Raw genomic sequence first — 27,966 nt, 5'->3', positions numbered from 1 at the left:
CTGCCCAGGCCGGCTTTAGCGCCCCACACGCCGCCCGCCGGGACCCCCTCCCGCAGGGCCGCCCGGAGCCCTCCAGGGGCGCTGCGGCGGCGGCCCGCGCCTCTGCGGTGCCGCGCTGGCCGAGGGGGCGGTGCGGCCGCCGCGCGCGGGGCCCGGCATGGAGGCCAGGATGAGCCTGCCGCGGGCCCGAGAACCTCTGCTTCGATAAGGACGAGTTCATGAAGGTGCGCGGGGGCCGCCGAGGCTGGAGGGTTTGTGGAGGGGCGAGGAGCCTCCTGAGGATGTGGGAGGCGGGCTCCCTGCGGGGAGAGAGGGGCCCCAGAGCCTGGGTCGGGATTTTACAGCCCCGCCACGGCCCTTCTCCCGGCTGGGGGCGGCGAGAAGCGCCGAGGATGTCACTGACAGGGGGATCCGGGATGCGGCCGTGTGCAGGCAGGGCTGGGCTCTGAGACCGGCAGGACCGAAAGGCCTCACTGCTTGGAGAGCTTGGAGTAGTTCTCAGTACTGAATTTCGACTTTTGGCTGCTGTTTCGTGGTTTGTTTGTTCTTTAATTCTCCTGTATTTAGGAGAGCTGGTCACTAAGGTACTTAGCCCCACGACTCGCTGTGCTTTTGAGCCTAAAAACCGAGAGTTTGGAACATTGGAAACTACTGCGTTAAGAAGCCTCCTAGAGGTTTAGTTTGGTCAACTCACAGGCATACGGAATACTTTATTTTGGGTGTGTTCCTTGTGTGAACTGTTTACTTACATACTCCTCTCTTTCCTCTTTCACTTCCAGGCGGATTTTGACGTTGATCATTTTGTGTCAGACTGCAGGAAACGTGTGCAGCTGGAAGAGCTCAGAGAGGATCTGGAGCTCTATTACAAACTCCTTAAAACTGCTATGGTAGAACTCATAAATAAGGATTATGCAGATTTTGTTAATCTCTCAACAAATCTAGTAAGTGTTACTAGTTGTACTGTGTAGGTCAGGCTTAATGTGGTTCAGCGGGATTTTTATTTTGGCATTTTACAATTTAAGGCATCTTAAACTGTGACCCCTTCCACTGAGACACCATTCCTGTAGAACTTAGCTGCTGTACAGAATTGCTCTTGGCCTGTAGTAAATGTTTTAGATGTATGCATTTTGTCTTGAAAAGCTGATTTGTTAGGGAGTTAGACTCAGGGCAAACTTTGTTTCAAACTGTCAGCACTTTTAAAATTGAAGGAAATAAGTTATTAAAATAGAATAGCAATGATACAACTAAGACTGTTCTGAAGGATTCTTTTAGGAGTCTTTAAACTTTTTGTGTAGTCAAAATATCTTTAAAAAAACCCCAACTTCGTGTCTGAAAATTGTAGTCATCCCAATTATACAGGTTCAAAGACTGAGACTTAGCATATTTTTCAGAGGAAAAATTCCCATAGATTCTGTTTATCATTTGTCTTTGTGTGAAAGTAGTCTCATATCTTTATGCCTGTATTTGAGATAACAAGTTTTTGCACTGAATTTAAAAGTGGAAATTATAAAGGAAGATATGTTTTCTCAGTTCTCTTTTAGTATCTGTAAAATGGTAGGCTTTTTCAGTAATTCACATATGAACTTACAAAAAAAGTAATAAATGTGTTTGTGGTAATTTCTTTAGGTTGGCATGGACAAGGCTCTCAATCAGCTTTCAGTACCCTTGGGACAGTTAAAGGAAGAAGTTATGGTATGTTCAAAACAATCGTTGTAGACAGCTTGGTAAACTTCAGCTCACTTTCATAGGATGTATGGAATGTCTTCTACTCAAGTTAATATTTGTTATAATAAACTTCTCTTTGAAAATTGATGACTTAGATTGCTAGTAGGAGAAGCATTGTGTTTTCAAGCAGTTGTAGTTGCAGTAAATTTATGTTTCCTATAGTGCATTTCAACCAAGAGATAAAGAATTTTGTGAACTTGACAAGTGAATAGACTCTTGCAGGAAAAGTCTATGGAGATGTCTTGACACTGTTTTAATATTTGAGTAACTTAAAGATGGTAGTAGAAAATTCAGATGTAACACAGTCCTGTTATGGACTTACTTTGCTCACTCTGTGGTTTAACCATAAAACATCGCCCTCTTGAAGGTGGATCTTATTCTGGCTCTTCCTCACTGACTTGGTATTTATAGGAAGAGGCAAATTTTGATCATCATAGCAGCCAGTTCAGAGGGATGCTTGCTGCATAAATGTGCCTTCAAAATATCGCACCCTTCATGTCTAAAACAGAAAACAGGGTCCAGTTAGCGTAGAGAAATCCTTATTATATGAAAAATACTATTTTAAACTGATTTATAGTTTCAGTTGGAAGACGTAAAAGCATAATGGATTTATTGCCTGTTTTTAGGCAAAGATCATTTGTCTCTCTAAGGTACTAAAAGAACACTTCTGGTGGAAATAATTGTGTTTGCAGTGGCAATACCTAAGGAGCAGGTTCTACTTTCAACTATTTGGTTGTATTTATGGCTTTTTCACTTAGAGTATAACTGATGTACTGTAGCTTTAATTAGTCCCATATTATTATTAATCTGTGTCTTGTTTTAAGTTTAGATTATTTTTTTAGGTTTTTTTCAAACCTTAAATGGAAGCAAGCTTTACATACTGACTTTTTCTCTCACAGAGTCTTAAGTCATGTGTCAGTGAAGGAATTCAAGCGGTGGATGACCGGATGACTAAACAAGAAGATATTAGAAGAAAAAAGGTACAACAGAGAAATTAATACCTTTGAAAGATCACCCCTAAGATGACTTTGGTTTTGCCATTAACTCAGAGAAAATGAAATTTAGAAGGTTTTAGGCTGTCTAGATGCACACTGTGCAGGATTTTGTACTTGTAAAATATATTGACATTTTGGTTGACAGGCTTTATATTTTACAGTGTCTAGTTGATCATAAATCTGTGTTTTACTGTAGTTGCCCAAAACATATGTTGATTTGATTGGATTTTTTTTAAAGTTACAGTTATTCTTGTTTCTGGCTAAAGTAGTATATAAACTCACTATGAATGGAATTGAAGTACAGCTGTTTAATTTTTATGGGTGGGAGACACACTAACATTTCTCTTTGTGCTTAACTTTGAAAAAAATCAGGGATAGGAACAGCTGTCCTACATCTGTGACAAACATTTTTTTGTGGGGTTTTATGGACTTATGTGAGCAACGCTTCAACTGAGACATGACTCAAGTCTTAAGATAAAGGGAGAAAACTTACACCAGAAAAAAACCAAAGAACTAAGAAACCATCCAAAATACTGTTCTTTAGGTGATGTCAATTGGGATTGGGGTTAGACATGAAAAATCTTTCTTTAATTACAGATGTGTGTCCTGAGACTTATTCATGTTATTCAGTCGGTTGAGAAAATTGAGAAGATTCTACATTCCCAAGGCACTAAAGAATTGTCCTCATTAGAGGGAAACAGGTAAAAAATACATAATGTTCAGTTTTGTTTGTAATTGATGGGACTAACTTAATTTCATGGTGGTGTTGAAGGTGAATTTACAAGCACGAGGATATATCTTTAGAAATGTAACTCTGATGGAATAAATGACTGTGATTTTAGTATTTTCTTGGTTTTAGTCTTCTGCAAGCCGGTCTTTCACAGAATGTGTAACTCAGACTCCAAAGTTCCACATGACTCGTGGTGCTTTCAGTAAGCAAGCTTTTGAAGTTGGTGTGCAGGGGTTTTTTGTTGTTTTTTGGGGTTGTTTTGTTTTATTTATAGTCACTAATCCTGTCATGTCTGAAATATTCTTTGCAGTTTATTCCAATATCATTTGTAAGTGAAACAAAATAGTTTTTCTTGTTTTCCCTGCTTATGTGTAAGTGAAAGGACTGCTGAAAGAATAGCTGAAGGCATGCAATGCAAACAGTACTTCAGGTACAAGGAAGGTTTGCAACAAATTCCAGTCAGACCTCTTCCTCTGCCTTTGCTGAGGATTGGAAGATGTCTTTCAGCCAGTTTTGGAACTTATATACCAGTCATGCACTGGAAAGGCTCTACTGGGACACAAGTACAATTTAAGCTGGAGGGAAGACACAGTGTGAAACTGTCTCTTCAGTTCAGTGTGCTGGATCACATGGTAGTGGGGGGGAGGTGTACCAAAAAGTAGGTTGATACCTAGAGGGACAAAAGCAGATGTTTTCAGTCGGGTGATGCACTTTGCAGAATTAAGTTTGCAATTAAGATCATACTTGATCAGCTGAAAATTTGGCTCATTATTGGGATTGTGTGGACTTGAGAAGAGCAGGACTATTTCTCTAGAGATAACTGTCATTAGTTTTACTATATGACAGAAGGGGTAAGTAAGAAACAAATCCGGATGGTGAAGGTCACCTTGTGCAGTTTCTGAGCTCTCTTAAGACTGACTTTTCATGTGATAATAAAACTGCCATCTAGAAAAAAGTGCTTCATACTGCTGAGGCAAGAGCTTATGTTCCTCTCAGCTTCTGCTTCACCCACTTCATGTTAGAGCTGCAAAACTCACTAACCATGTAGTGTGCTCCAAATCATTATTGTGTGATTGCACTAATTATAGTAGTACCTATCAGAATTCAAAATATTTTGAAATTGAGGGAGAGCTCTGTCTACTTCTTACAGATGAAATTGAGTTGGTTTGAAGGGATCTAACTGGGTATTCTCATTTTATATCATCTCTCTTCCAGTCCGCTTCTAACTGGACAAGTTTTAGAGAGAATTGCCACAGAATTTAATCAGCTACAATTTCATGCAGTACAAAGCAAAGGAATGCCCCTTTTGGATAAAGTGAGACCAGTAAGTATTGCGTGACACTTAACACTTGCACAGTCAAGCAAAACCAGTATAACTGGAAGACAAATACCTGTTTCCACAGAGTTTTATTGAATTAATTTATGGAGAAAAATGGGTTTCATGGGGTCATTTTTATCAATTGACTAGAACTATTGCTTTTTCTGGGGATTTTTGCCCTGTTTGCTAGCTTCTTTAGGATAAATTACTGAGAATAAGAGTAGGAAATACGACAGACATTTTTGTCATCCTAATGTGTCTTTCAGTTCGTCTGCTTATTGATTTTGAGGCCTTACTGTAGAGATTTACGTTGGTTTTGTTAGCTGCAGTGTACAGACCAGAATATAAATGGAATGTGCCTACACAGTGGCTGGTTTGAATATATTAAAGTTTGTCTTCTCATGAAATTACGCTGGCCATTACTAATCTCCTAGTAACAGTGTACTGTTTACCTACTGTAAAAGATTAATTGATGTTTTGGTGGGATTTTTTTCTTCATTCAGCGGGGAGAGGGAATTAATGAAAACTTGTGCTTAAAGAAAGTTGTGAATATGGAGGTGGGGTAATGCTTTAAGATGATTACCATGAAGGTGTCATTCTTAATGGCTTTCAAGCTAGTAAGGTAGTTCATAGTTCCAGTTTTCCACTTTGTACCTCTGCCTGTTGGCAATATAAACTTGTTTCAGCTCCAGACATCCATGGAATCATGTTGTTACATGGACAGTTTACAAGACTGTTCTGGCCACTGAGTTATGAAACTTGGATAATAGCAGCAGTGAGCGTGAGCAGCAGAGTAGTGTATGTGGTGGGAGAACATCTGTCATGTAGCTTCCTTAATGCTGTTTGCCAGGACTGCTGTCCTGTACCTGTTGCTTTCAAAATGTAGCTTTCATGACTAGTTGGCAGCTGGGTTCCTGACCTTGTACGTTCAGTACGAATTCTGTGAATCATTTTAGGATGGATGGATACAATGCAGCATGTAAAAAGGCAGAGAAGAAATTTGTCTGGCCATGTTCATAGTTCAACTGACTACCTTAATGTGTGTTGCTGAACTCCCGTCAAATACAGAAGGGACCATCTTGGGCCATGACTGTATCTGCAGGAAGTGTAGCAATGAGTTGGATCTAGCAGAAAAGATGTAGCGGGAGATCAGGAAAAATGGTTTGCCAAAAGGGGGATATATGTGTAGACTGAAGCAGCTGTTTGGCCAAAGCCAGAAGGAATCTAACTGCTTTGGTTTTTGCTGGTGTCACTCAGTGTCATTGGTTTGTGGTAATTTGACAAGTAGTGCTGGGTACACACTGTCTTTTTAGTCTCTGACAGTGAGGGATAAATGCTACAATTGTTATCCTTGGTCACTTATTGTAAATCTTTTGTTTATTGTCACATACTGGTTCAGTTGAACAAGGAACAATTATTGATGTATTTCCTCAGGATAAAGCAGACCTGAGATAAGTTACCACATAATTTACAACATACAGAAGAAAATAATTGCCTTTAGCCTTATTATAGTAAATCCTGTCTTACATAGCATCAGTAACCCATTAAGTTTTGTTAATGTTCATTCAACACTGGCAGTTACCAAAACTTTTGTACTTTTCAAGTGAGGATAGAAAGCTGACTTAGGTACTTCTGGATGAATTTACTTCAACAATGATGACAAGGCTTTGATTCTGGCTTTTTATGACTGTATTTTCTTTCTCCTGGTAGCGTATAGCTGGAATAACAGCCATGTTGCAGCAGTCTCTGGAAGGGCTGCTCTTGGAAGGCCTTCAAACTTCAAATGTTGACATAATACGCCACTGTCTACGCACTTACGCAACAATTGACAAAACACGAGATGCAGAGGCATTAGTTGGTCAAGTGCTTGTAAAACCTTATGTAGATGAGGTGAGATAACGTAAAAAAATTCCAATTGTTTTCCAAACATGCTTGTTTTTCCTGTTAGCCTCCAGCTTTTGCTAGCAGCTTCAAAATATCTTTGTGGAGAGAACAGGAGAACTGAGCCCCAACAAAATGTCAATTTGTTGTTGCTGTTTAAGAAAAAAAGGATGGAGGAATTCTCTTACCTGCCTGTCACCAATTTCCAGTTATATCCAGTTGGGATTCTTTTTATTACCTACATTTTTCTTGGGCTAGAGAATCAAAAAAACAAACCTCTCCCATTTAGGACAGGTTTTCATTGGGTGTCTGCTAAGTGCTGTAACAACTTCTACAGTGTGGGGCATGTCATTTTCCCCTCAGTTTTCTCAGGGTCTATTTGTTCACCACTTCTGCACCATTCCACTTGTTTATGTGGCAAGAGGCAAATGTGTTCAGACATGTGGGAGAATACCAAGAAACAAGCTATTGTTCTTGTCCTGCTGTCTTCCTTCTCTTTATGGCAGAGATTATCCCTTTTCACTGAGTATGAGGTACTGTCCAGACAAACTGCTTTGCTAGCTTAGCATTAAAGGCTTAGCAATGTCAGAGAAGATTCTTTGCTTTGGCTTGCCTGTATTTGGGATTGGACCAACCACCTCTACATTTAGAAGGAGTTTTGCTTTATTCTGAGTTTGATTAGCGTTTGCCAGTTGCCTGTTTAACTTGACAGACTGCTTCAGGTGACAGTGGTGCAGCAGTGGGTTGGGAGCCAGACACAGTGGCTCACATTTAAAAGTAAGGAGCTCCTTCCCATTTTTGGGGCCAGTCTTGGCAGTTAAGAGTGCTGTGTTAAAGGAAGTAATAATTCAAGCTGGCAAGTTATACTTGGAAGCTATAATAAAAAAAAGTAATATACTGACTATCCCAGTATTTGATTGTTACAGTGAGTCTTGCATTACAGCATATTTTATATTCACTTTTCTGGCGTTTAACACTGAGGTGTTCCTGGCAGGTGATTGTGGAACAGTATGTGCAATCCCACCCTAATGGCCTCCAGGCTATGTACAATAGGCTGTTGGAGTTTGTTCCTCATCATTGCCGTCTCCTGCGTGAAGTAACAGGGGGAGCAATTTCCAGGTAAATATCTGGGGCTTTCTCTCAGCTGCACTGAAGTTATAACAAGTATCATATGCTTTGAAATGCTTTGCATTGTTAGCTTTCATGCATTAATGACTTACCTGGCCTTTCCTGAAGATTCATAGTCAGGTTTGATTTCTATCTCATGCCTGTGTTTTTCAAAACAAAACAGTGAACAGACTTTCCTGGTGCTGTGGCCCAGACCTTCAGAGGCAACAATCCTGTATTTCATTAGTAGAAGTGAGTCCTGTTCATAATATGATGTGTCAGATAGCTTGGTTTTGTGAACCCATTAAATATGACTGAACACTTCATCCAGGGAGAAGAGCATAAAAAAGCTATTAAAATATAAGTTCAGAAGTTACTGAGTTGTTAGTGCACATCAGAAAAGTGGGGATGATACTCAGAGGTTTGACTGATTATTGCATGTACCAAAACTACAGCTTTAATTGATTTGTGCTTCCACTGTCTTCTCAAAAAGTGCTTAATTCCTTATGCAATTAAATTGCCTGTTTTCAAGCTTAAATAATTCAGGTCTACTGAATTGTATCCATTTATTCAGCTGTTTTCAGGATGGTTAATATAGTAGGCTGCTGTAATTAGCAGAACTATGGCTGTAGCCCCTAGGGACTGCAGAATTACTTTTCCAATTAGTCATCAATTGCTGAGCTTTTTATGACTCCTAAGTTTTACTAACATTTCAATTCTTTTAATCCCTCAGCAAGTTTTAATTGTTCTTCTTAATAATGGAATGTTTCTACTTTGTACTGGGGTGTACTAAATTGGAATTGAATGCTTTTATCTCTTCTGCTCTCAATCTATAAGTTTTCATAATCGAGGTAGCTTTTAATCCTTTGTTTCAAACACAGTATCGTGTATAAATACAATTTGGAGCAATTAGGAAAAAGTTCTTCTTTTCATTGCATTAGTCACATTATTCCTACTTGGTAGGTCTTAGAAGTTTGGAGCTATTAAAACTTGAATTATACCAATAATAATAGGCGTTCTCAGCTGAAATGTACTAATTTTCCAGTACACACTTGCAAAAGTTTTTAAACACTTTGAGAGTTACAAAAAATACCTTGGATTTGCTGAGACTGTGGAATCAGATAAGGAGTCTTCAAAGGAAAAACAGTTTAAGGGAATCAGCATAGATAGGTAAAAAAATTTAATTGCATTTTGTCTAATGCAGTGCATGTATTTTTTAGTTATTCCTGCCTCCAAATAGAAGCCTGGTGGTAAACTATAACTATGGAATAATTGCAAATTTTTTTCAGTGAAAAAGCAGATATTGTTCCTGGGTATGATTTCTTAGTGAATTCAGTGTGGCCAGAAATAGTACGCGGTTTGGAAGAGCAGTTACCATCACTGTTTAACCCTGGAAACCCAGACGTGTTCCATGAGGTAATTAATTTTCGTTTTTTCCATTTTTAATTTCCATGACACACATGAGAATTGGGTGAGTCATGTTCTCTAGCTTTTTTCCCTCTGCTGCTTTTGTCTAAATTCATGTTGTTGCATGGCTTGGAAGAGGATGTTATCTCAAACCACTTGGTTCAATTTTCATAGGAATTAATTCTCCCCTCAAGTTTGTTAGGAAAGCTCATGCAGAAGTTATTGAATGCCATTTAGTCAGATGAATTAATGTTCATTTTGGGAGTAGAATTGCAACATAATTGAAGGTGGGAGTGGATGACTCCAGTGTTCACTCAAGTTTAGAACTTCTGTATAGCAAGAGCTGTCATGTGAATTAAACACCTGGGTTGCAACTTGTTTTTTACTATGGGAAGATTAAAAAATTTCTTTGTTTCACTTGCTTGTTTTAGCTTTTGCTTTCTTACAGTACTGCAAATTATGTTGTGATTATAAACCCAAGTTACCTAAAACCTGAAAGTACTTGGAGGCAGCACCATCGGGTTTAGAATACAGAAGTAGTATTTCTCTGGTATCACAAGCTTACATTAAATAATGTAAACTTACATTAAATAATTATGAAGCAAGTATACATTAAATAATGAATTTAAAGTACTTGTCACTCTTGCATTTTCTTCATTGGCAGTGCTGCTCTGTCTCTAAAATATCATCTTTTACTAATTGTGAAATAGATTTCTTGGCCTAGTATGAAGATTGGCTCTGGCAGTACTTTACAGTATGTCAAAAGTAGAAAGTATGAGCTTTCTGCTTTTCCTCACGTCTCGCCTGCTTGTGTTTAACCATGATTACTGAAAAATTGGATTTTTTTATTCCTGGAAATTTGACTTGTGATTAGTGTGAAACATTTTATTTTCAAGATAAGAGATGGGAGGCAGTGATAAATAGTCTGAAGTAAGGCATCTTAGGCATATCAGGACAAATGACTTAAGGAAATGCTGGCTTGCTGGTGGAGGTTTATAAGGCATGTGATTCTTCATGTGTTCCTGCAAAACTGCTTTTACTAAACACTTAGATTTTTTTTCCTTGGAATTTAAGAACACTTTCCTACAGATAGATTGAATAATTGAAGGCAGGTAGGTAGGCATGACTGTGAGTGTTTGTAGTGCTGTCTCTGAAGAAGAAACAAATTACATGGATGTTGAAGAAAGCTGTGGTAGTGCCATGGAAATGACACCGTAGTGTGTTCCCCCTCCCTCGTGAGAATTTTAAGTTTACCATAAAGTTTCAAGTCACTATTCAAGCTTTCATGTTATGCCCTGGATACTCCTGCAGTTTGCGAGCCTTGTTGAGCTTTTGCTGTACTCTGCTGCATGGTGTACACAGGAATGTATTTTGTCTTCAGAAAAGCTGGGTTTGCTTAAAAGGCTGTCTTACGTTACACTGATACTGGCCAACGAAGGCATTGTGTTTATTTTAAAAACACCCAACAATCAAAAAAAAAAACCCATAAAAACCCAACACCCATCCATGACTTTCAGGTAAATCACATAGTAAATCCAAAATACTTTCCAGACTGCTTTTCACTACTTAAGCGACTCAGAGTCATTGAAATCATTAAAATATTTTGCTTAAAAATCAGTACAAGGTTGAAATGCCAAGTGTGAAAATGCTATTATACCTATCTAAAGACTAATAGTTCCGAATAAGAGCGGGGGGAAAGACCTTTAAAATTGGTTTTGCTCTGATGATGAGCCAAGCAATGCTACACGGATTTTAGACTGCAATCTTTCATATCTGTTTTCTAGGTTGATAAATGCAGAAAAGTATTTTTCTCCATGTTTATTTCCATATCTATCTATGTATAGGTTTAAAGCTGAAAAGTTTGAATATGCAGTATTATCTGTTAAGAGGTTTCAGGTGTAGAGGAGAGAGAGGGATTGAAACATTTGTTTTAAATCCATTAAAAATCAGACTGACAATGTTAAGTGTGTTAAAGTAAGTGTTTGTTTTTGCAAGGTGGTTTTTTAAAATTATTTCAGGTTGATGTGCCCTTATTTGAGTCAGGTGTGTAGGTTTATGGGTATTTGAAAAGAATACTCCTTTTATCACTAAACATTCATTTGAGGTTAAATTTAGATTTCTCTGTTTGAAAATTGCTCCATTTTTGTTCCCAATTTTACTTCTCTTAAGTAACTGTGGAGTCAACAATCCAACCCTAGAAGCTGAAATAGGAATCTTGTAGTTAGTTCCCTCTCCTGGATATAATGTTACCAGTACTGAGATAAATGACTCTTGAGGTCCTTTCTGTTCTGAAAGTAATAGGTCTTTACAGAGTGTTTGGTTTATGTCTCTGACTTACACTTAGGGTAGCAGAGCATTAACAGTTTGTTGACGTTTTTACAGTGCTGGGTTTATTATCTAAGAAAGGAGGCCTGAAAGAGAACTAATCTGTCATTCAATCCGGGTCTAACTCCCATACCTTTTATGGGTCCATTGTGTTATATATACAACCAGGTTAGGAGAAAAGAACTTACTTAAAAGCTTTTGTGTGCATTTTTCAGAATACTGTCTTGACACTGAAACTGCCATGTCACAAAAAAGATATTCTGTAATTATACCTTTAAAAGAAAGTTATGAACTTACTGAGATACACAATACAAAAGCGTCTCCGTAGCAGTTCATGTCCTTTGTTCACAGGAATTTTTGAGAGCAGACCCTCTAAGCAGCAACGCAGGAGCTTCTCCTGATGTTTTACTGCTTCACAAGAGGCAGAATCACATCACTCCCATAGTGCTCTGGATTGTGGATTGAACCCTAACCCTGCAGTGAAGTCAGAAGCACTGAGAGATTCAGTCAGGCTTATTTCATTAATTCAGGAGAGGAGGGTTTATGAGAATATATAATAGGTTTTATGGCTGTTTCCTATTTTTTTTTTTTAGTAGAAGAAACTTGCACAGAAACAGAACTAGTTTTCATTCCATAGAAGTAATTTTAACTGCAGTTCTATTTTGTTTTTAAATTTATTTACATAAGTTTTGTGGTCTGTTAACAAGGTCTATTTTGTATGAAATAACATTTTTTGGTACTGTTCTGGTTTTCATCAAGTGTTTGGCTTTCTGCTTTGTGCATGATTTAATTTATTATTTCATTATTTTAAGTGTTCTCATACTGTTGAGACCAAATCCACAGTGTGTTTGGGGATTAATGTTTTGGGTTTTTTTGCTTGCATCCAATTTAATACTCATAATATTCATAAACATTTTATTAGAAGTATACACTGGATGAAGTTAGTTTGTCTGAAATTGTTTGAAGTTCTTTTGCAAATATTTGATATTTGCAAAACATTTTTAGGGAAAAACATCTATAAATTCTTATAATATGGGTCTCATGTAACAGACAAAAATATTGTGCTTCCATTCTCGTGTGTGGTTGGTTATGTGTACTTCTGAGTTTCATTCCTGATTATTTGTGTTTGTTGTATGTATACCTTTACCTCCTGCACCTGACTCTGTTAGTACTGTGCAGCACCACCCCAGTGACTGAGCTCAGAAATACTCATGAATCTCTGATCAGTTCTGCTTGGAGAGTTTTAGCTTTTTAGAAGTGTCCTGGACTAGCTTTTGTTACCATAGAGTAACACCTACGAGTTAATTTGGTTTTGGTTTCACTGAGTCCAGGATTTTAGCCTTGTATGATTCGGTGATAAGGGGCAGCGTCAGCCCATCCTGAACCTCGAGCTTAGTTGTAGCGTGAGACAAGAGTTCTGCTGAATGGGTGGAGACCTTCCTTGTTTGCTGGGAGCCTGTGTGTGATCAAAATGCTCCTTCTCTTCCTGCAGAAGTACACCACAAGTATGGATTTCGTACGGAAATTTGAACGACAGTGCGGCTCCCAGGCCAGCGTGAAACGGTTAAGAGCTCATCCCTCTTACCACAGCTTTAACAATAAATGGAATTTGCCTGTATATTTTCAAATAAGGTTGGCGTACATTTTTTTGTTCAGTCTTTCAAAAGTAGAGGTTAGTCACAGCAAGATGATCTGGCTTAAGGTCACATCTCCTTGTTGTTTAAAGTTTCACTTGTCAACAAATCATAGTAGAAATCAAACTAAGAATTGAATTACTAAGTCAAGTAACTGTTTTATATATCTTTCAACAATTTAGCAAAAAACACATAGCTACTCTTCAGTATGTACTGTGTTGTTACACCAGATTTGATAAGCTACTTGTAAGATTATCAGGAACGGATCTAAGTAAGTCTTCAATTCTTGTTTCAAATTCTTTTTCACCAGTGTCCCTGAAACTAAGCTGTATATTGAATGCTACTTGTGCAAATTCGGAGGAACACTTACTATGAGGGAAGAAATCTTTTTTGTAGACATATAGAATTAAAGCCCTTGAGAACTTGCAGCTTTTTCAGATCTAGCCATATTTCTGATACTCTTTTTGTCTCACAGGCTGTACTCTTTAAAGTGCTGGGTCTTGTAACATTGCCTTCCCAAAGATTGTCCCACTATTCCCTATTCCTGAGGAGCTCAGGAATAACTTCTAGCTTACTTTACCAGCAGGTCTGATGTACCTGTAGTATTACCTTTTATAGACCTTACAGCTAGAAGAGAACAGAGAGACCTAAGAAAGTCCTATTTTAATTCTAGCAATGTTAGAATTTTAATGAGCAAAATAGAATGTAAAGCTGTATTTTTAGAAAGTGTAGTCTACATGTCATTGTAGGGCTGGAGAGCAACCCTCCAGGCAAGGAGCAGAACCATTGATGATGTCTCCTGTGTCCCAAGTGTGCCGTGTGTGATCTCTCTTGGTGTGAAGCCTTCTGAGATCCTCTTAAAAAATAAATAAATAAAAAAAAATAGGTAGAATTTCCAAAAGAGGGGGAAGAAAAATTTATGGTTATTTTAAACCTGGATCACCTTTTCACTTTTTAGTGACCTTTTATATTGCACAATTCTGTAATTGGCAATAACACTGCTATAGTCACATTTATACAGTTTCTTTAATCCAGGGTGAATCTACCCTTGTGCTGAAGAATTCCATGCAGGAATCTTATGAGTGGTAGAGTTAATATTAAGTGACAAGATCATGGGGCTCGGAGCTGGATCTTAGTGTTTTGGTGGTCCATGGTGTTTTGTAAAACAGCAGTCACAGCATCTGATACCCTGGTTTGGTTTTTTGCTTGCACATCTGTTCCTGCAGTTGTGTAGTGAACTGATAAGGATCGTTACTCAGTACAAAAAAAAAGTCTGATGTTCAGCTCCAGCCAATTGCCCCAAACCACTAAACTGTACAAATATTCATGCTGGCCCAAGGGAAAGGGTGAGGAATATTCACTACACAGTGGTACACAGACTAGAAGTGTCTGTGGAACTGCAGCCATTATGATCCTTTTAACAGATATGTATCATTAATAGGTCTCTGTGTCTGCCCCTTTAGTTTCAAGTGCAACTTTTCTAGTAGGAGATCAATTGATCAAACTTTGATAATCTTGCTCATAAAATTGAAATGGAGCTTCAGCATATTATTTCTCTTCAAAAATGTTTCCCGTTAGGTATTCTGAGCTCTGATTGATTAAAACACTTTTAAAAAACCATTTTCCTTTAATCCAAGATTTCTGTAAGTCTAAATAGTGTACTATTTTGAGAAATGGTTGGATAAGAGCAGCTTATTCACCTTTAACCATATTATTACTTTATATTGGAATAATCTGCTAACTTTGGAAGTGTCCATGAAGTCTTTAGGGCATAACTGTGAAAATAATGCAACATGCTAATTATATATATCAGGAAAGCTTTTTCTTGGTGTGTGTTAATATCCTTTAAGTCATACAAGATTTTTATTGAACTGTAGTCTCACACTATGGCATTTATAGTTAAGATTGTTGGGTTTCTTTTTTTTTTTTCAATTACAGAAATTACCCAGAAAAATCAGCCAGTACTAAAACCTTTAGAAATGATCCTTTGAGGAACAGATGGTTGTTCAGGCATTTCTTCTGTAGCAGTGCTGGCACAAAAAGCCCCAGTAACTCCTTCCCGTGTTTCATTCTTTCAGTTATGTCAGTACAACTGATTGTGGAACTGTAATGAACCCCACACTGGGGAAATTATTTCTTAAGTAAGAAGTATTCAGCAAAAATTGTCACTGTTAAAAATCTTACTCTGTTCTCTAATCCTGTTCACCATAAGACTTAAAGACACTGCTCTGTTGATGGAAGCAGTGCATAGGCAGAAAGGAGGTTTTGAAGCTGTTTCACAAACATGTTTAGTTGCCAAACATTCATCTTAGTCCATTAGGAGTTTGAACAAGAAAAGCTGGGTGGGCCCCTGTTCTGATCTGGAAATGACAGGAGACTGTAAGAGAAGCCCTACAGGTTTGTAATTAGTAAGTTTGATAGAAAGATTTACTGAGTTTCTGTGATGTACATAAAAGCAAAAAAGAGGAAACCAATGACAATATAACTTCCTATAGGGGAGCTTAAAATGATGGAAGTATGGAAAGTATTAGAGGTTTTAATAACTCTTGCTGTTACACCTGAAAAAATTTTGGAGGTGTGATTTTGGTTTGTTTCTTTTTTTTTTTTTCTTTTTTTTGCTTTGAATGGTGAATTTTTAGAAAAGGGGTATTTTTAAATAGGGGAATTTTTAAAAACCAGGTGTCCTGTGAGGAACTATTGATTTTTATTAGGTACAGAATTGTTTGCAAAATCTTACGCTACTGCTCATTAACAAACATGTTGAAAGCTAGAGCTCCTGTATCACATGACATATCTGAAGGTTAAAGCAAGTATGTGTCAATTTGTTTGCTTTTAGTTTAAAAACAGTAGCAAAACAAAAAACTTCACTCCTCGAAGCTGAGGACTTGTCACTCTGTGAGCTATCATTTTGGTAATGTTTGCAACCATGACATATAATTTCCCAAAGCATAAGCTTTGTATGTGTCTGTAGAATGTCAAAGGTTCTCTTTCAAGTGTTTGAATGCTGGTGTGGTTTATATTCCAATATAAGTTGGGCAAAAATAACCCCAGATTTAAAATCTGTGTGTATCCATTGATAGCACATTGAAATAATACTAAAGTAAACACTGAAAAATGTTTAGGCATCAATTTAAGCAACTTTTGAATTGTAATATTCAAAATTTTTCTTTCTCTCAGATTCAGAGAAATCGCAGGGGCCTTAGAAGAAGCACTTTCAGATACGCTAGAGGAAGCACCAGGTAAACTTTTATTGCAAAAAATATTTTTTGTAAAGGAATCAGTTGTATAAGTAGCAGTGATTACTCTGTCTCTTGAGTATTCAGTAACATGCATCCCGTGGTTCACATGAGCTTTCTGATTTCTGATTAACTTGATCAAACAGTATAAAACATGACTATAGAGATGGCAATGTGAGAGTTCTGTTCAGTGATCACTTCGCTTACTAAAACCCCCTCTTTAGCAGCAGTCATTAACATACTGACAGAACCATCCCCTCAGTGCAAGAAGGAGTTAAGTTAGCATTTGACATCCTCTAAGTGTCAACGAAAAGGCTGTGCTGTGTTATTGGAGCATATTTTTCTTAATTGTTGTAGCACTATGTGGAGGTGAAAATGCTAGAGGCTGTCTGTTGGCAGCAGTTAGGCTTGCTGTCATTCATAGTGTTGGTGTCTGCTCCAAAAACATACATTGATTTATGAGGAGATGAGGAGGTATGCACAGGAAGAATGGGAACAAGAGTGGAAGGGTATAACCTGGTATATGCATTAGAAGCATATTGTAATTGTATTAGAAGAACTAACTTCAGCTGACAGGGTGAGTACTTATGAAGAAGGTAGCTAAGAGCCACATAAATGTCTGTATGTGTGTATACACATGTGCTCTCTGAAGAAAACAAGGAGAAAAAAATCCTAATGGAGACAAAATACATAAATCTTACCACTTCAAGGCATAGGCCTGAAACTTGCAGACACATTCCTTGTCTTTCTAATTGTATTCTCTAAAACGTGACTGTGTGAACTGCTTTAAAAGTACTGTGTTTAAATATAGATATTTGTACAGTGTTTAAAACAAATATTTATAGCAAATATCTCATATAACTGGGAGAGGAGCAATAGTTTAGTGCTAAGGGAGTATTATGTTATGGCTGGCAGGCATATTTAATGTAACTTCAAAAGACTGCCAAAATTATTTTGGAAATGTTATTTCCTGAGGTGGATTATTTGGCCAAGCTGTTTCTGTCTTCATTGCAGGCAAATTCTCATTTCTTGCTTTTGCCTCCACAGCTACAGCAAGACTTAGTGGAATGTGAAATCTAAAGCACTGAGAAGATAGTATTTTAAGAGTTTGTTTCAGGCAATGCTTAATACATTTCTATCTTTTTGGAACACTTTGTTTTTTTTAATCTCCGGCAATGCAGTTACACTGATGTTGCATCTTTTAAAAATGTGCTTAGGAACTTGACCTTTGTTGCCTCATCATTTCTAGCTGGGAGCTCATTCTGTCTCTTGGCCACTCACATGGTCTGGACGAGTCTTCTGAAGTGCTGGTCAGATCAGATGTTTTTACCGCTTTTAGCGCACCGCCTGTGGAAACTCAGCCTGCAGATCTTGGCACGCTACTCTGTGTTCATCGGTGAGGTGAGAGCAGCCTGCTTATGGGCTTGATGATGGGGCATGTCCATCAAAAAGAGACTTTTTGAAGCAAAGTGTATGACCTCTTTTTAAGAGTTTTTTGGGAACTTAATGGTTTTTAACCTTCAACCAGTTCATGAGTTTGGTTTACAAAAAGTATCACTGCAAAATACGTGATTAGTCACAAATACTAATACTGTTGCAGTGCTACTGTCTGGTGGTTGTCAAAGCTGTACTTCATACTGCTTAATGCTGCCTCTACCACTGAAACAAGAAGCCAAAATCTTAGTTTTCTTCTGTTTGTGTTGTTGATAGAGTGAATGAGGTTGTGAAACAGAGCCAGGTGAAAAATAACCCTTCAAATAAGAAGGAATAATATAACTTGGATCAGTTGTTTAGTACTGAGAATGTAAAACTTCGGTTTTACCAAAGCTACCTGGGCAGCTGACTCAGCATCAATGATCACTACTTCTGAGCAGAGAAATTGTGCTTTGCTCTTGTGCTGCCTGCTCCCAGCCATACAAGTGAGCCTCTGTTTCTTGTGCCATGGAGAGACAGCGCAATAGAATAATTGGAATTTGAAGAGATTCCTGGAAGTAATCTGGTCCCAATTCCTGCTCAAAACAGGACCAGCTTAGATGAGGTTGTTCAGAGGCTCTTGCAGTTGAATTTTGAGTATATCCAAAGATGGTGGTTGCAGTCTTTCCAGGGAACCCTGGTCCAATGACTGATTGCTTTTTCCTCCTATTTGAATTTCTCTTGCTACAGTACATAGCCATTGCCTCTTACTCTGTCACTGTACCTCAAGGAAAAATGTGATTCCATCTTCTCTGTACATGCCCCTTCAGTAGTTGAAGACAGCAGTAAGATCTCCATTTATAATTTCTTTTGCGACTCAGTGACTTAGTTCTCTCAGCTAAATTATCTCGTGAAAAGTACTGATAAGTACCAGAGTTAAAAGTAGTCAAGGGAAGCGCTTGCCTGACAGCAGAGAGCTTGAGGAGGTGGAGAAAGGAGTTGTTTGACAGCCAGACCAGACTGCCCTCTACTAACCTTAGTGACATATTTGTTCCAAATCGTCCAACTTTGTAGTGCACTCAAATTTTTTTTAACATTTATTTTAAATATATTAAAATCTATTTAATTTAGGAATGGTAATATCCCTTGAAAGTGTGGCATTCTTAATGCTAAGAGCATAGAAATCCTTTGTATACTGTTTCAGTTTGTCCAACTTTAACTGCCTTCACTATTGCTATAGTTCACGTTTCAATTTGATGTTTCAGGTTTCTGCAAGGCCCATTTCCAGTGAGAATACAAAGGAAAGCAAAAAACCTGTGCCAGTTGGTAGAAAGGAATCTTCTTTAGGTCTCAACCCCAGTGAGGACCAAGGGAATGGATCTTCTCCAGAAAGTCTGCCATTGTCTTCTATATCTAGTACTCAGCTGATATATGTTGCTGCAGATCTGGACAAACTCCAGGATCGGGTTTGTGCTTTTGACTTTACTTAGAAAGAGTCTTCATTTATGTTTTTGGCATCTTGTAAGGGGATTAGATTGTTTAAAATAACGTACCATAATTTTTTTGTAATCTTAAGTGCTAAAACTTGGGGTGTCTGATACCTGAAATACAGGTCCTACTCTGTGCTTATTTGAAATGGCAGATTACGGGAAACCACTTCAGGTATTTAACTTTTTTTTATTGGTAGCTGCTGGACTTAACCCCTAAAATAATATGTTTCTGCAGTTTTTTGGTGTGAAGTGTCACTCTGCTGATCTTACCTTTTCTAGTAAAGTCTCTGTTGCAGCTTGGAGTGTGGTGCAACATTCAGCTTTAATACTATCTTCTCTTTTAAATGTTTGCTGGTTTTAGTCTTGGAGGTTGGTTTATGATTATGATTATGATTATACTTGATTAATGATCCAGAATCTTGAGGAGAGATGTATGGTGTTAATTTTCTTCCAGTAGGGATGATTCCTGTGTATTTATTTTCAGTAAGGCTGAAATTTCTGTGATTTGTGAAGTTGTAAATTGCAAGTGGATTTTGTTAGTTCTTTTGTTAGTTCTAAATTATTTCCTGTGAGTACAATAGTAAGGTAGAGGATTTAGTGTGTAGGCTTAAATTCCTGTGCATATTGTAAACTTCTAGTACTGATTTACCAGAAATGCAGTAAAACCATGGAAACTGGAGGATGTAGGAAAAGTAATTGAAATGTTTATAACGTGACTATATCTGTCTCGGTCTTGGGTTGTTTTTTCCAGATTCCTGACATCTTAGACATGATTAAACCAAAGCTTGAAATGATTGGCTTCAAGAATATATCTTGCATTGCAGGTAAAGCTGAGAGGCTCCTTCCCCTTTCTCCCAAATTCCCTCTGCCAAACAAATGAAATCAACTTTTACAGTTTCATTATTTAGGATGAAAATACTTAATGAAACTTGCCTTCTGTTTAAATTGTTAAATAGAACCAATCTTGAACAGACACGTTGAGTCTGGAAAATGTTCAGTGATTAAAATTGAGTGATTCTAAAGTGCTTTTAGGATTTTTCTCCAGAAAGTGGGGACATTATCCTAGGAGATTCATATCGTATCTTTAACCTCCCACTTTTGAAAGAATTGGGGAAGAAGACATAAGAAGAGGGTTTCCATTATCCAGTTGAAACTAAAATATTTTTCTGAAATGACTGTTCTTTCTCAGGCCTGATGAATCATGTGAGGCAGAGGGTTATCAAAGTATCATAGTTAAATACCTTAACTTCAGAGGGTAGAAGTGATTCAGTATTTTAGCCTCCTTTATTTTTTCTAGGTTTTTGGTTTGGTTTTGTTTTGGGTTGGTTTGGTTTTTGGGTTCCTTTCTTTGGTTCGTTTGTTTGGTTTCTTTCATCTGATGGTTCTTTATGTGAAGGATGGAGTTTGTTTTTAATTTAATAATTAGATCTAGGCATGTAGCATGAGTGAACTAGTCCCTGTCTGCAAGCATAGCCAGAAGTTCTGCATCATGAATTCCACTTAAATCTCTAAATCAGAACTACTGGTAGATGTCCAAGTCTGTCAGAGATGTAGGAGCTTGTGCGCATCCCCTGCTCAGTAGATGGTCTATTGCCAATCACGACTTTGAGTTGAACATATTCCAGTCATTCCATAGGGAATTTAGAGAGAGTTTCACTGTTTCTTTGGAAGGCCAGAGCCTTTTGATTCAAGCCCTTGCTTCATTGGTAATACTAGAAAAACTCTGAACCTGGAGGATGTTACTTTATTCCTCTTGTCTTTGCTTCTCTCTATCTGTGCTTCTGCCTGAGGAGTGGTTGGCGTTAGTGGCAGTGTTTTATAAATGGCTGGTGTGTATTTATTTGGTAAGCATATCCTGTACTTGACACCAGACAGTGAGTGAGATTGGGAGGATGAGGGGATTCACATAACTTGTGTGTGATTGGGCAGGGTAGCTCAGTTTAAATTTCAGCATTTTTACTTTAATAGGAGCCTTGGAAGATTCAAAGACTTCTCTATCAGCCAGTGTGCCAACATTGAATAACAGAATTATCCAGGATCTCACTGAGTCCTCCTTTGCATACCTGAAGAGTGCACTGGAAGTTCCAAGATTATACAGGAGAACCAACAAGGTCAGTGCTGCTTGCAAATGATAAAATAAATCTCAGAAAGGCCTGTGCTGAGATTGTTAGGAGTTCTTCAGGCCTGTCCGTATCTGCTTGACAGAGCCCATGGCAATGTCTTCAATTTAGTGAAATATAGTACAAAGCTGTAGGTATTTTAACCAAGGTGTAATAGTCTGTTTTGGGCACGGAGTCTGCTCAGCTTTCTCTGGAATTGGCATGAGCAGAAAGAGCATTTAGGATCATACCCTGGTAATAGGAATGGCTGGCACATGCATCTCTGAAAAAGCTTTGGTCATTTTGAACCTTGTTCTATATTATATCATGCTGTAGAACACTACTGAATAATTTTGTAGTGGTGCCTTTCCTATGTATAATGATCACTTCACTGACTTGTCCTAAATGGTTTATGTATCTCTTTGCTTAGGTACAGCCTTAGCATTTTGCATATGTGCTAGAATTGGGTGTTAATACTTCTAGTAAGTAAATGACTGGTTCCTTCTTCCCTGACTTGTTTCCCTGTCATCTACCAGGAGGTGCCAACTAAAGCTTCACCTTATGTTGACAGTGCTCTTAAGCCCTTCCACCGACTGCAGAATGACTACAGGGATACCTTGAAGCAGCCCATGATTCATCAGTGGCTGGAAGGTGCTCTCTCTGAAAGCACACAAAAGTAAGAGAATCATACAGAACGTTGTTTGCTGTAGTTAAAAACCCCAGTGTCCATTGAACAGGCACAGGAAAAAACCAAAACACTGTGAATTAACACAATTGTAAGAAAGCCAAAATATAGCACTCTTTAGGTGGGATATATTTCCTTGAATTTACTCTGGTGTTGCGTATTCAGCAGATGAAAAGCTGGGCAGGGAATCCAAAGACCTGGCTCCTGCTCAGAGCTGTGGAAACCATGACGTGGTGGATAGGGCATTGGAAAAACTGGTTAGCTCTGGGAATGCAACAGTGAACTAAAGATTTACGTTCTGTTTCAGAATTGAATTGATGTAAGACCTTAACCTCATGTTATTTTCAATGAACATTGGTTGAATTCTCAAGACACTTGAGTTCTACTGTCCTTTGAGTTTTTTAATGTATGTAATGATTATCCAACTTTTTAGTGGTTAAAAAAAAAAAACAACGTTGGACTTTTTAAACTGTTAAAGAGCTAATTGTTCACAGTTTTAATAAGGCAGTCATAAAGCAACACTTTCTTTAGTAGATCTTCAGTTTCCTAGTTAGCATCTTGAGGGCTTTTGAACATGAATAGTCATATGCATTAAGTTCCTTAATGGATTTTGTTTCCATTTGTCTAGCTGTATTTTACATTCTTACGGCTGTATTTTAAATTCCTACTGAGCAGGGATGTTGCATTCTGTGAGCTCTGCCAGTAAAGCATGTAACATGAGACAGCAAGACTTGCTTTTGTTTGAAAGTTCTGCCACAAAATTTTACAGGATACCCCCTACTTCTTGCGTTGTGGACAATTTGCTCTGTGCTAGCTGTAATTTTTTTATATGTCTAGCCTTGCCTATTAACTAAAGAGTCACCATAGCCTATTTTGATGGCTTTTTTTCCTTTTCCCATCTTTATAGTTTTGCTTTGTTGGGGTTTTTTTTTTTTGACCTTTCTAGTCAGAGATGACAGTATCAGAAGAATCCATGCAGGTTGAAGTATAATGTGTGATTTCTGTCTGTCCTTATATGGTTTTCCTAATAGTTCTTAGCATATTATATTGTCCGTTGACTGCTTCTGAGCATGGATTGGTTTTTTTCTGAGATTTAGCCACATAATACTACTGAGGTTTTAAACCATAGTCAGAAGACAAGTTCTTTCTTGCTCTTTGCCTCCTTGTGCCTCCCTAGTCTTCCATTTCTGGTACCTCTCAAGTATTTATTAATGTGCACTTTTTTTGTTGTTATTCAGAATAGACTTAGAATTGTAAGACAATTTTACACATTCACTAACTTCTTAAAATTTTTCTTAAGTATTTTGGACAGGGCTATGCTTAGGTTGGTCTAGACTGCACTGGTCACTTTCATTTTGCACAAAACCTCTTTTTTCAAGCTTGGTGTCTCTTAACCATTTATTAGTGCATAAAAAGAAGCTTATTGTTAACCCACAGCATTTGTTAAGTAACATTGCTGAAGAACTGCAGAGATTCCTGGAATCTCAAGTCACAAGAGCTAAAATACCTTAGAATGAATTCTTGTCTGTCTCTCTACGTCTCTGTCTGGTTAGTCTTGCTTTTAAAGCTTCAGTGAATCTGGTGACACCACGCAAAGTAGCTGTTACATAGTTCCTTGGACCCAACCAGAGCTTTTCCCCCCCCCCGAAAAGCAGTTCTTCACTTTCCATGTTAACATTACCAAAACTGAATTAAATTCTAGGTTAAACACAGTGGCAGTGCTTAAACACCTGTAAGACTGACAAGTTCATTTCTTAAGGAATTTTCTTTTGAATTCTGTTTTCCTGGTTTGTTGCTACTATGTGTATTAGTTTGTTTTAAAATATCTATCCTCACTGACAAGAGACAAGTCAAAGAAACTTGAGAATACGGATGCAAGTAATTAATTTCCTGCAGTGACAATACATTCTTGCATCCAAATGAAAAAAGAGAAAAGAGCATACACTAGTTAAGAATCACTGGAGGCTAAATTTGCTTAAATGGCAGAAGGACTTGGGAGTACAGCAGAAGTAGGAATTAATCACAAGTGAGTGGGACAAGGAAATACCAAGATATGAAAAGAGAACATGACTGACTGTCATTGGAATACTTTTGCTTTTCATGGAATGGTATTGTGAAACAAGTTTCCATGGCACTGGCAAGCACTTTTTTTTTAGCTATCCCTATCTGATTATCCTTTAAAAGAGCTTTCTGCTTTCTGTTGCCTCCTTGTTTAAAAGTAATCATCAGGAAGATTCTTTAACTTTTTTAATTCTTACAGTCATAGTTTTCATAGAGGGGCTCTTTGAAAGTTAGAGATTTTATAGCAAATTACAGAATAGCTCAATCTGGTAACTTCTCTTAGGGTCTTTTAATTTCCCACTGTTGCTCTGTTTTCTCTTCTTGTTCTTAACTACACTGTCCTAGGCATCTGTTAATTTGTATGACATGCCCTTACCACTTAGGCATGGGATTTTGGTCCTTAGGGCTTCTTGAACTTTCATTGAGCAGTTGATGTGTGTACTTTGTTTGATTCTATGCTTTCTTTAATGTGGATCCTACTGTCTGGGCAGTGATGTTTTATTTTATCTATATCATTTCTAATTTAGGATTAGTGTTCTGACTTTTCCTGCCAGCTTCTTGAGACTCCTGTTTAAATCAGTTTCTTCATTGTAGAAAGAGGCATTTCTGACTGGTGTGCACATGTGTGCTCTCATACACAGTTTTATAACTTACCTAAGAATATGTGAGTTTTGGTCTGTCAGGCTGTTATTCTTGTCCTGTTTGTAAAAGCAGTTTTACTCAGTATTCTATTGATTGTAGAGGGGCTGATTTTGACTGTTTAAAATTGAGCAGTTGCATTCCTTGGTCACTATTGAGTACAAACATCTTGAACAAGTCAAAAATTATGTGTTGAGGAGTCTTCAAGACTGAATAGTAATCTTCAGATTACCTCTGGAACTAATAATGGAAATACTGATGAATTGATAATGATAATAAGTAGCTTCTTTGCAAGGAAAGCCATTCCTTCTGGCACTGGTCAGCAGGGCCAGTGATGTACTTCTGTGTATAAAGTAGGCTGTTCTGTAAAGTGGAATTTTTTGTTTCTCATTAACCTTCCTTAATTTAGGTATTATGAAACTGTATCTGATGTGCTCAGTTCTGTTAAGAAAATGGAAGAGAGTCTAAAAAGGTTGAAGCAAGCCAGAAGAACCACAACTTCAAATCCTGTTGGTACAAATGGGGGCATGAGTGATGATAACAAAATCCGACTGCAGCTGGCCCTAGACGTTGAGTATTTTGGTGAACAAGTAAGTTATGAGAAACGAGTTTTTTTATTATTAATGGTTTTGGAAGGGAGGTGGAAGAGGAAAGGGAACCTTGATTTTGGTCTTGAAAGCTTTGTTGGTGTGGGTTTGGGGTTTGTGTTTTTGCTTTGTGTTTTCACCTTTATATAAAGGAGATTATTTGAGACCTTGGTGACTGTAGATACCACTTTAGCATGCTTTCCTGTCCTTTCTTATACAAATGCAAAGCTTGTATTTCTTACTACTCAAAATTCAAGTACTGCTTAGTGCTTGGAAGCACTAAGAAGAAACACTGTGTTTACAGACCAGAGAGCAGGGACCTGAATTAGGTCTGATAGAAACTTCTTTATGGCCCTGCTTTTGTGTGCCTTCGGTTGGGGTGTTTCCAGCCTTGACTTTCTGCATGGTCAGGGTCTGTTCCCAAGAGCTGTGAGGATGTCAGCCTGATTTGTTGTGCTGTAAGTGCTTTTCAGTGCCAAATATGAAATTTTAAATAGGAAAACATAAAAGAAGAAAATGTATGCAGTAGCTACATTAAAATGTATAAGCATACTGTTTTGTACTCCTTTATTTCTGAAAATTGTATCTAGATATAAACAAAGTTTCAACTAAGAGTCCATAATATTAGTTGCCAAGGAGCTGTCATCAATCTTGTTTATGAGCAGATGCTGTTGATGCATTATAACAGGTAGATTAAGTTTGCTTGCGTGTGAGCAGATGCTTTTCTCAGATACGAGACTAATCACAAAGAAGATTTAGGTGGAACTCTGGAAATCTTAATAACAAAAATTATTATTTGTCAGTTTTTGCCTGGGGTTGAGCTTTTGTTTTTCTTTTCCATCACTGCAGTGTGAATTTAAGCTGAACTGGGACAGATTATTCATAATCATTTAGGAGATGTTTTGGTACATGTGACTACTACAAAGAGTTCCAGCAGCAAACACCTTTTCAGAGTCACTTCATTATGGTTTTAGTTAGATCCAGATTTTTCTGCTTCACTGCACTCTTAGTTTTTTCATGGCCATATTTTTCTTGTTGTCAGAGCAATAGATTTCCTGGCTAAGAAAATACTTGCTGCAACCTCTGTAGTTGTAGAGTCATTTTTGTCTTCCAGGAAGTTCAAGGCTAGAACCATAGGCTCTTGCAGCCTATTGAAATGGTTTCACTGTTGTGCTGTTGGCTGTTCATGGATGTATTCATATTGATCTTTAAAGTATTGCCCAGAAACCTCATTTGGAGTTTGAAAAAAAAAAAATTAGTTGCTATCAATGCATTTAAACCAACTACAGCCAAGTTTCTCTTTCTGACTGCTTCGCTGGAAAACTTCCAGCTGGCTTTAGTTACAAGTTGCCTACAAGATGGTGAAATATTTCTCTGCAAGACACTACGGTAACTGAAGAGACTTAACTGAGCAAAGTTGGATGCAAATTTTTTATAGTTTGCAGTATATGCAGTTGGGTTTTTTACTGCACGTCAAATGCAGGATAAAACATAGGCTTCACTACATGTTTGAAGTGGAATAATTAGTGATTTTTGATGTTTTAAAGAAAATTAATGGGTTTTCTGTATCTTTTTAGGTACAAAAGATGGGACTGGAAACAAGCAGCATAAAAAGCTTTTCAGCCCTTGCAGAGCTCGTTCTAACTGCCAAGGATCAGGCCACAACGGAACCATCCTAGATATTTTTGAAAGCATGTGATTGAAGATAAACAATGTCCCTAAAAGAAAGAGAGACAACTCTTCTTTGTTTTACCAAATAAAGAGCAATTAAGTGCTTCCTAATGTATCTTGAGCAACAAATCAGTGTATATTCTGCCTCGATAAACTTGTTTCACCAAAAGATGGAGAATTTATCATAGTTATCCATTATATGGAAAGCAAGCAAAGTTCTAAACTTTCTACTCTAGAATAAAAGTAGAGGAAAATGTTTTTCTTATTTTTGTTGTACAACTTGAAATGTACAAGAATGAAGTTATATGTTGAAAATAATATGTAATAAATTGTCTTCCTAACTTTTGATGTCCCATATGTTTTTCAATCAAATGTATTGATTGATGGCTGTCTTACAACCTGCCCCAGAGGCAAAGTAACTGAGGTTCTTGTTAACAGAACTTTTGATTAGAGTGAAAGGACACTGAATGACCATTTTTTTGATATATCTATATATATCAGATTATTTATCTTATTTTAGAACAGTTTGGTTGCAATGGAAAAGAGGTATGTAGCTGTTTTGGTTATTGTCTATAGAAATAGAACAATATGAAAGTATAAAGATATCACTTAGGAAAATATACAGGGAAAAGAAAGAAAGTATATGATTACATAGTGGAGAGGAAAGATATCACCACACACAGCTCCGGCAACAAGATCACAACATTGTTGCAATTCCAGATGTTTGTTGGTCAAAGTGATGGTTGCAGTGTTGATCCGTGGGGGTGGGGGAAGTCCACGAAACAAAGAGTTCAATGGGTTCATATATGTTTAGGTTCAGGTGGGAATGCCCACTGGAGAGGGGTTGATCAATAGTTAACTCATGTAAGCACGAGTTAACTGTTAAGAGTCAGCAAATGTTAATCACAAGCCTTAGAAACAAGATGTGCCTTAGCCGTGTCAAGGTAAGAGAAACACGATGCA

At 37.7% G+C, this 27,966-nt stretch overlaps 1 protein-coding gene across 1 annotated transcript; it reads left to right on the top strand.

The window, feature by feature from the left end:
- Positions 1-157: 157 nt before the first annotated feature.
- Positions 158-27,348, top strand: COG2 (component of oligomeric golgi complex 2). The gene is given in 19 exon segments (XM_010391558.4): positions 158-180; positions 182-224; positions 780-941; positions 1,627-1,692; positions 2,625-2,705; positions 3,318-3,421; positions 4,666-4,774; positions 6,479-6,658; positions 7,644-7,768; positions 9,046-9,172; positions 12,981-13,120; positions 16,300-16,361; positions 17,608-17,759; positions 19,037-19,237; positions 20,013-20,085; positions 21,230-21,372; positions 21,897-22,036; positions 25,155-25,335; positions 26,910-27,348. Coding segments are annotated over 19 exon segments (2,214 nt in total). The 3' UTR covers positions 27,012-27,348.
- Positions 27,349-27,966: the final 618 nt, after the last annotated feature.

This window comes from Corvus cornix, chromosome 3, assembly GCF_000738735.6.
Source record: "Corvus cornix cornix isolate S_Up_H32 chromosome 3, ASM73873v5, whole genome shotgun sequence".
NCBI lineage: Eukaryota > Metazoa > Chordata > Aves > Passeriformes > Corvidae > Corvus > Corvus cornix.
Note: the sequence above shows the minus strand (reverse complement) of the source record. Positions and strands in the feature narration are given on the sequence as shown.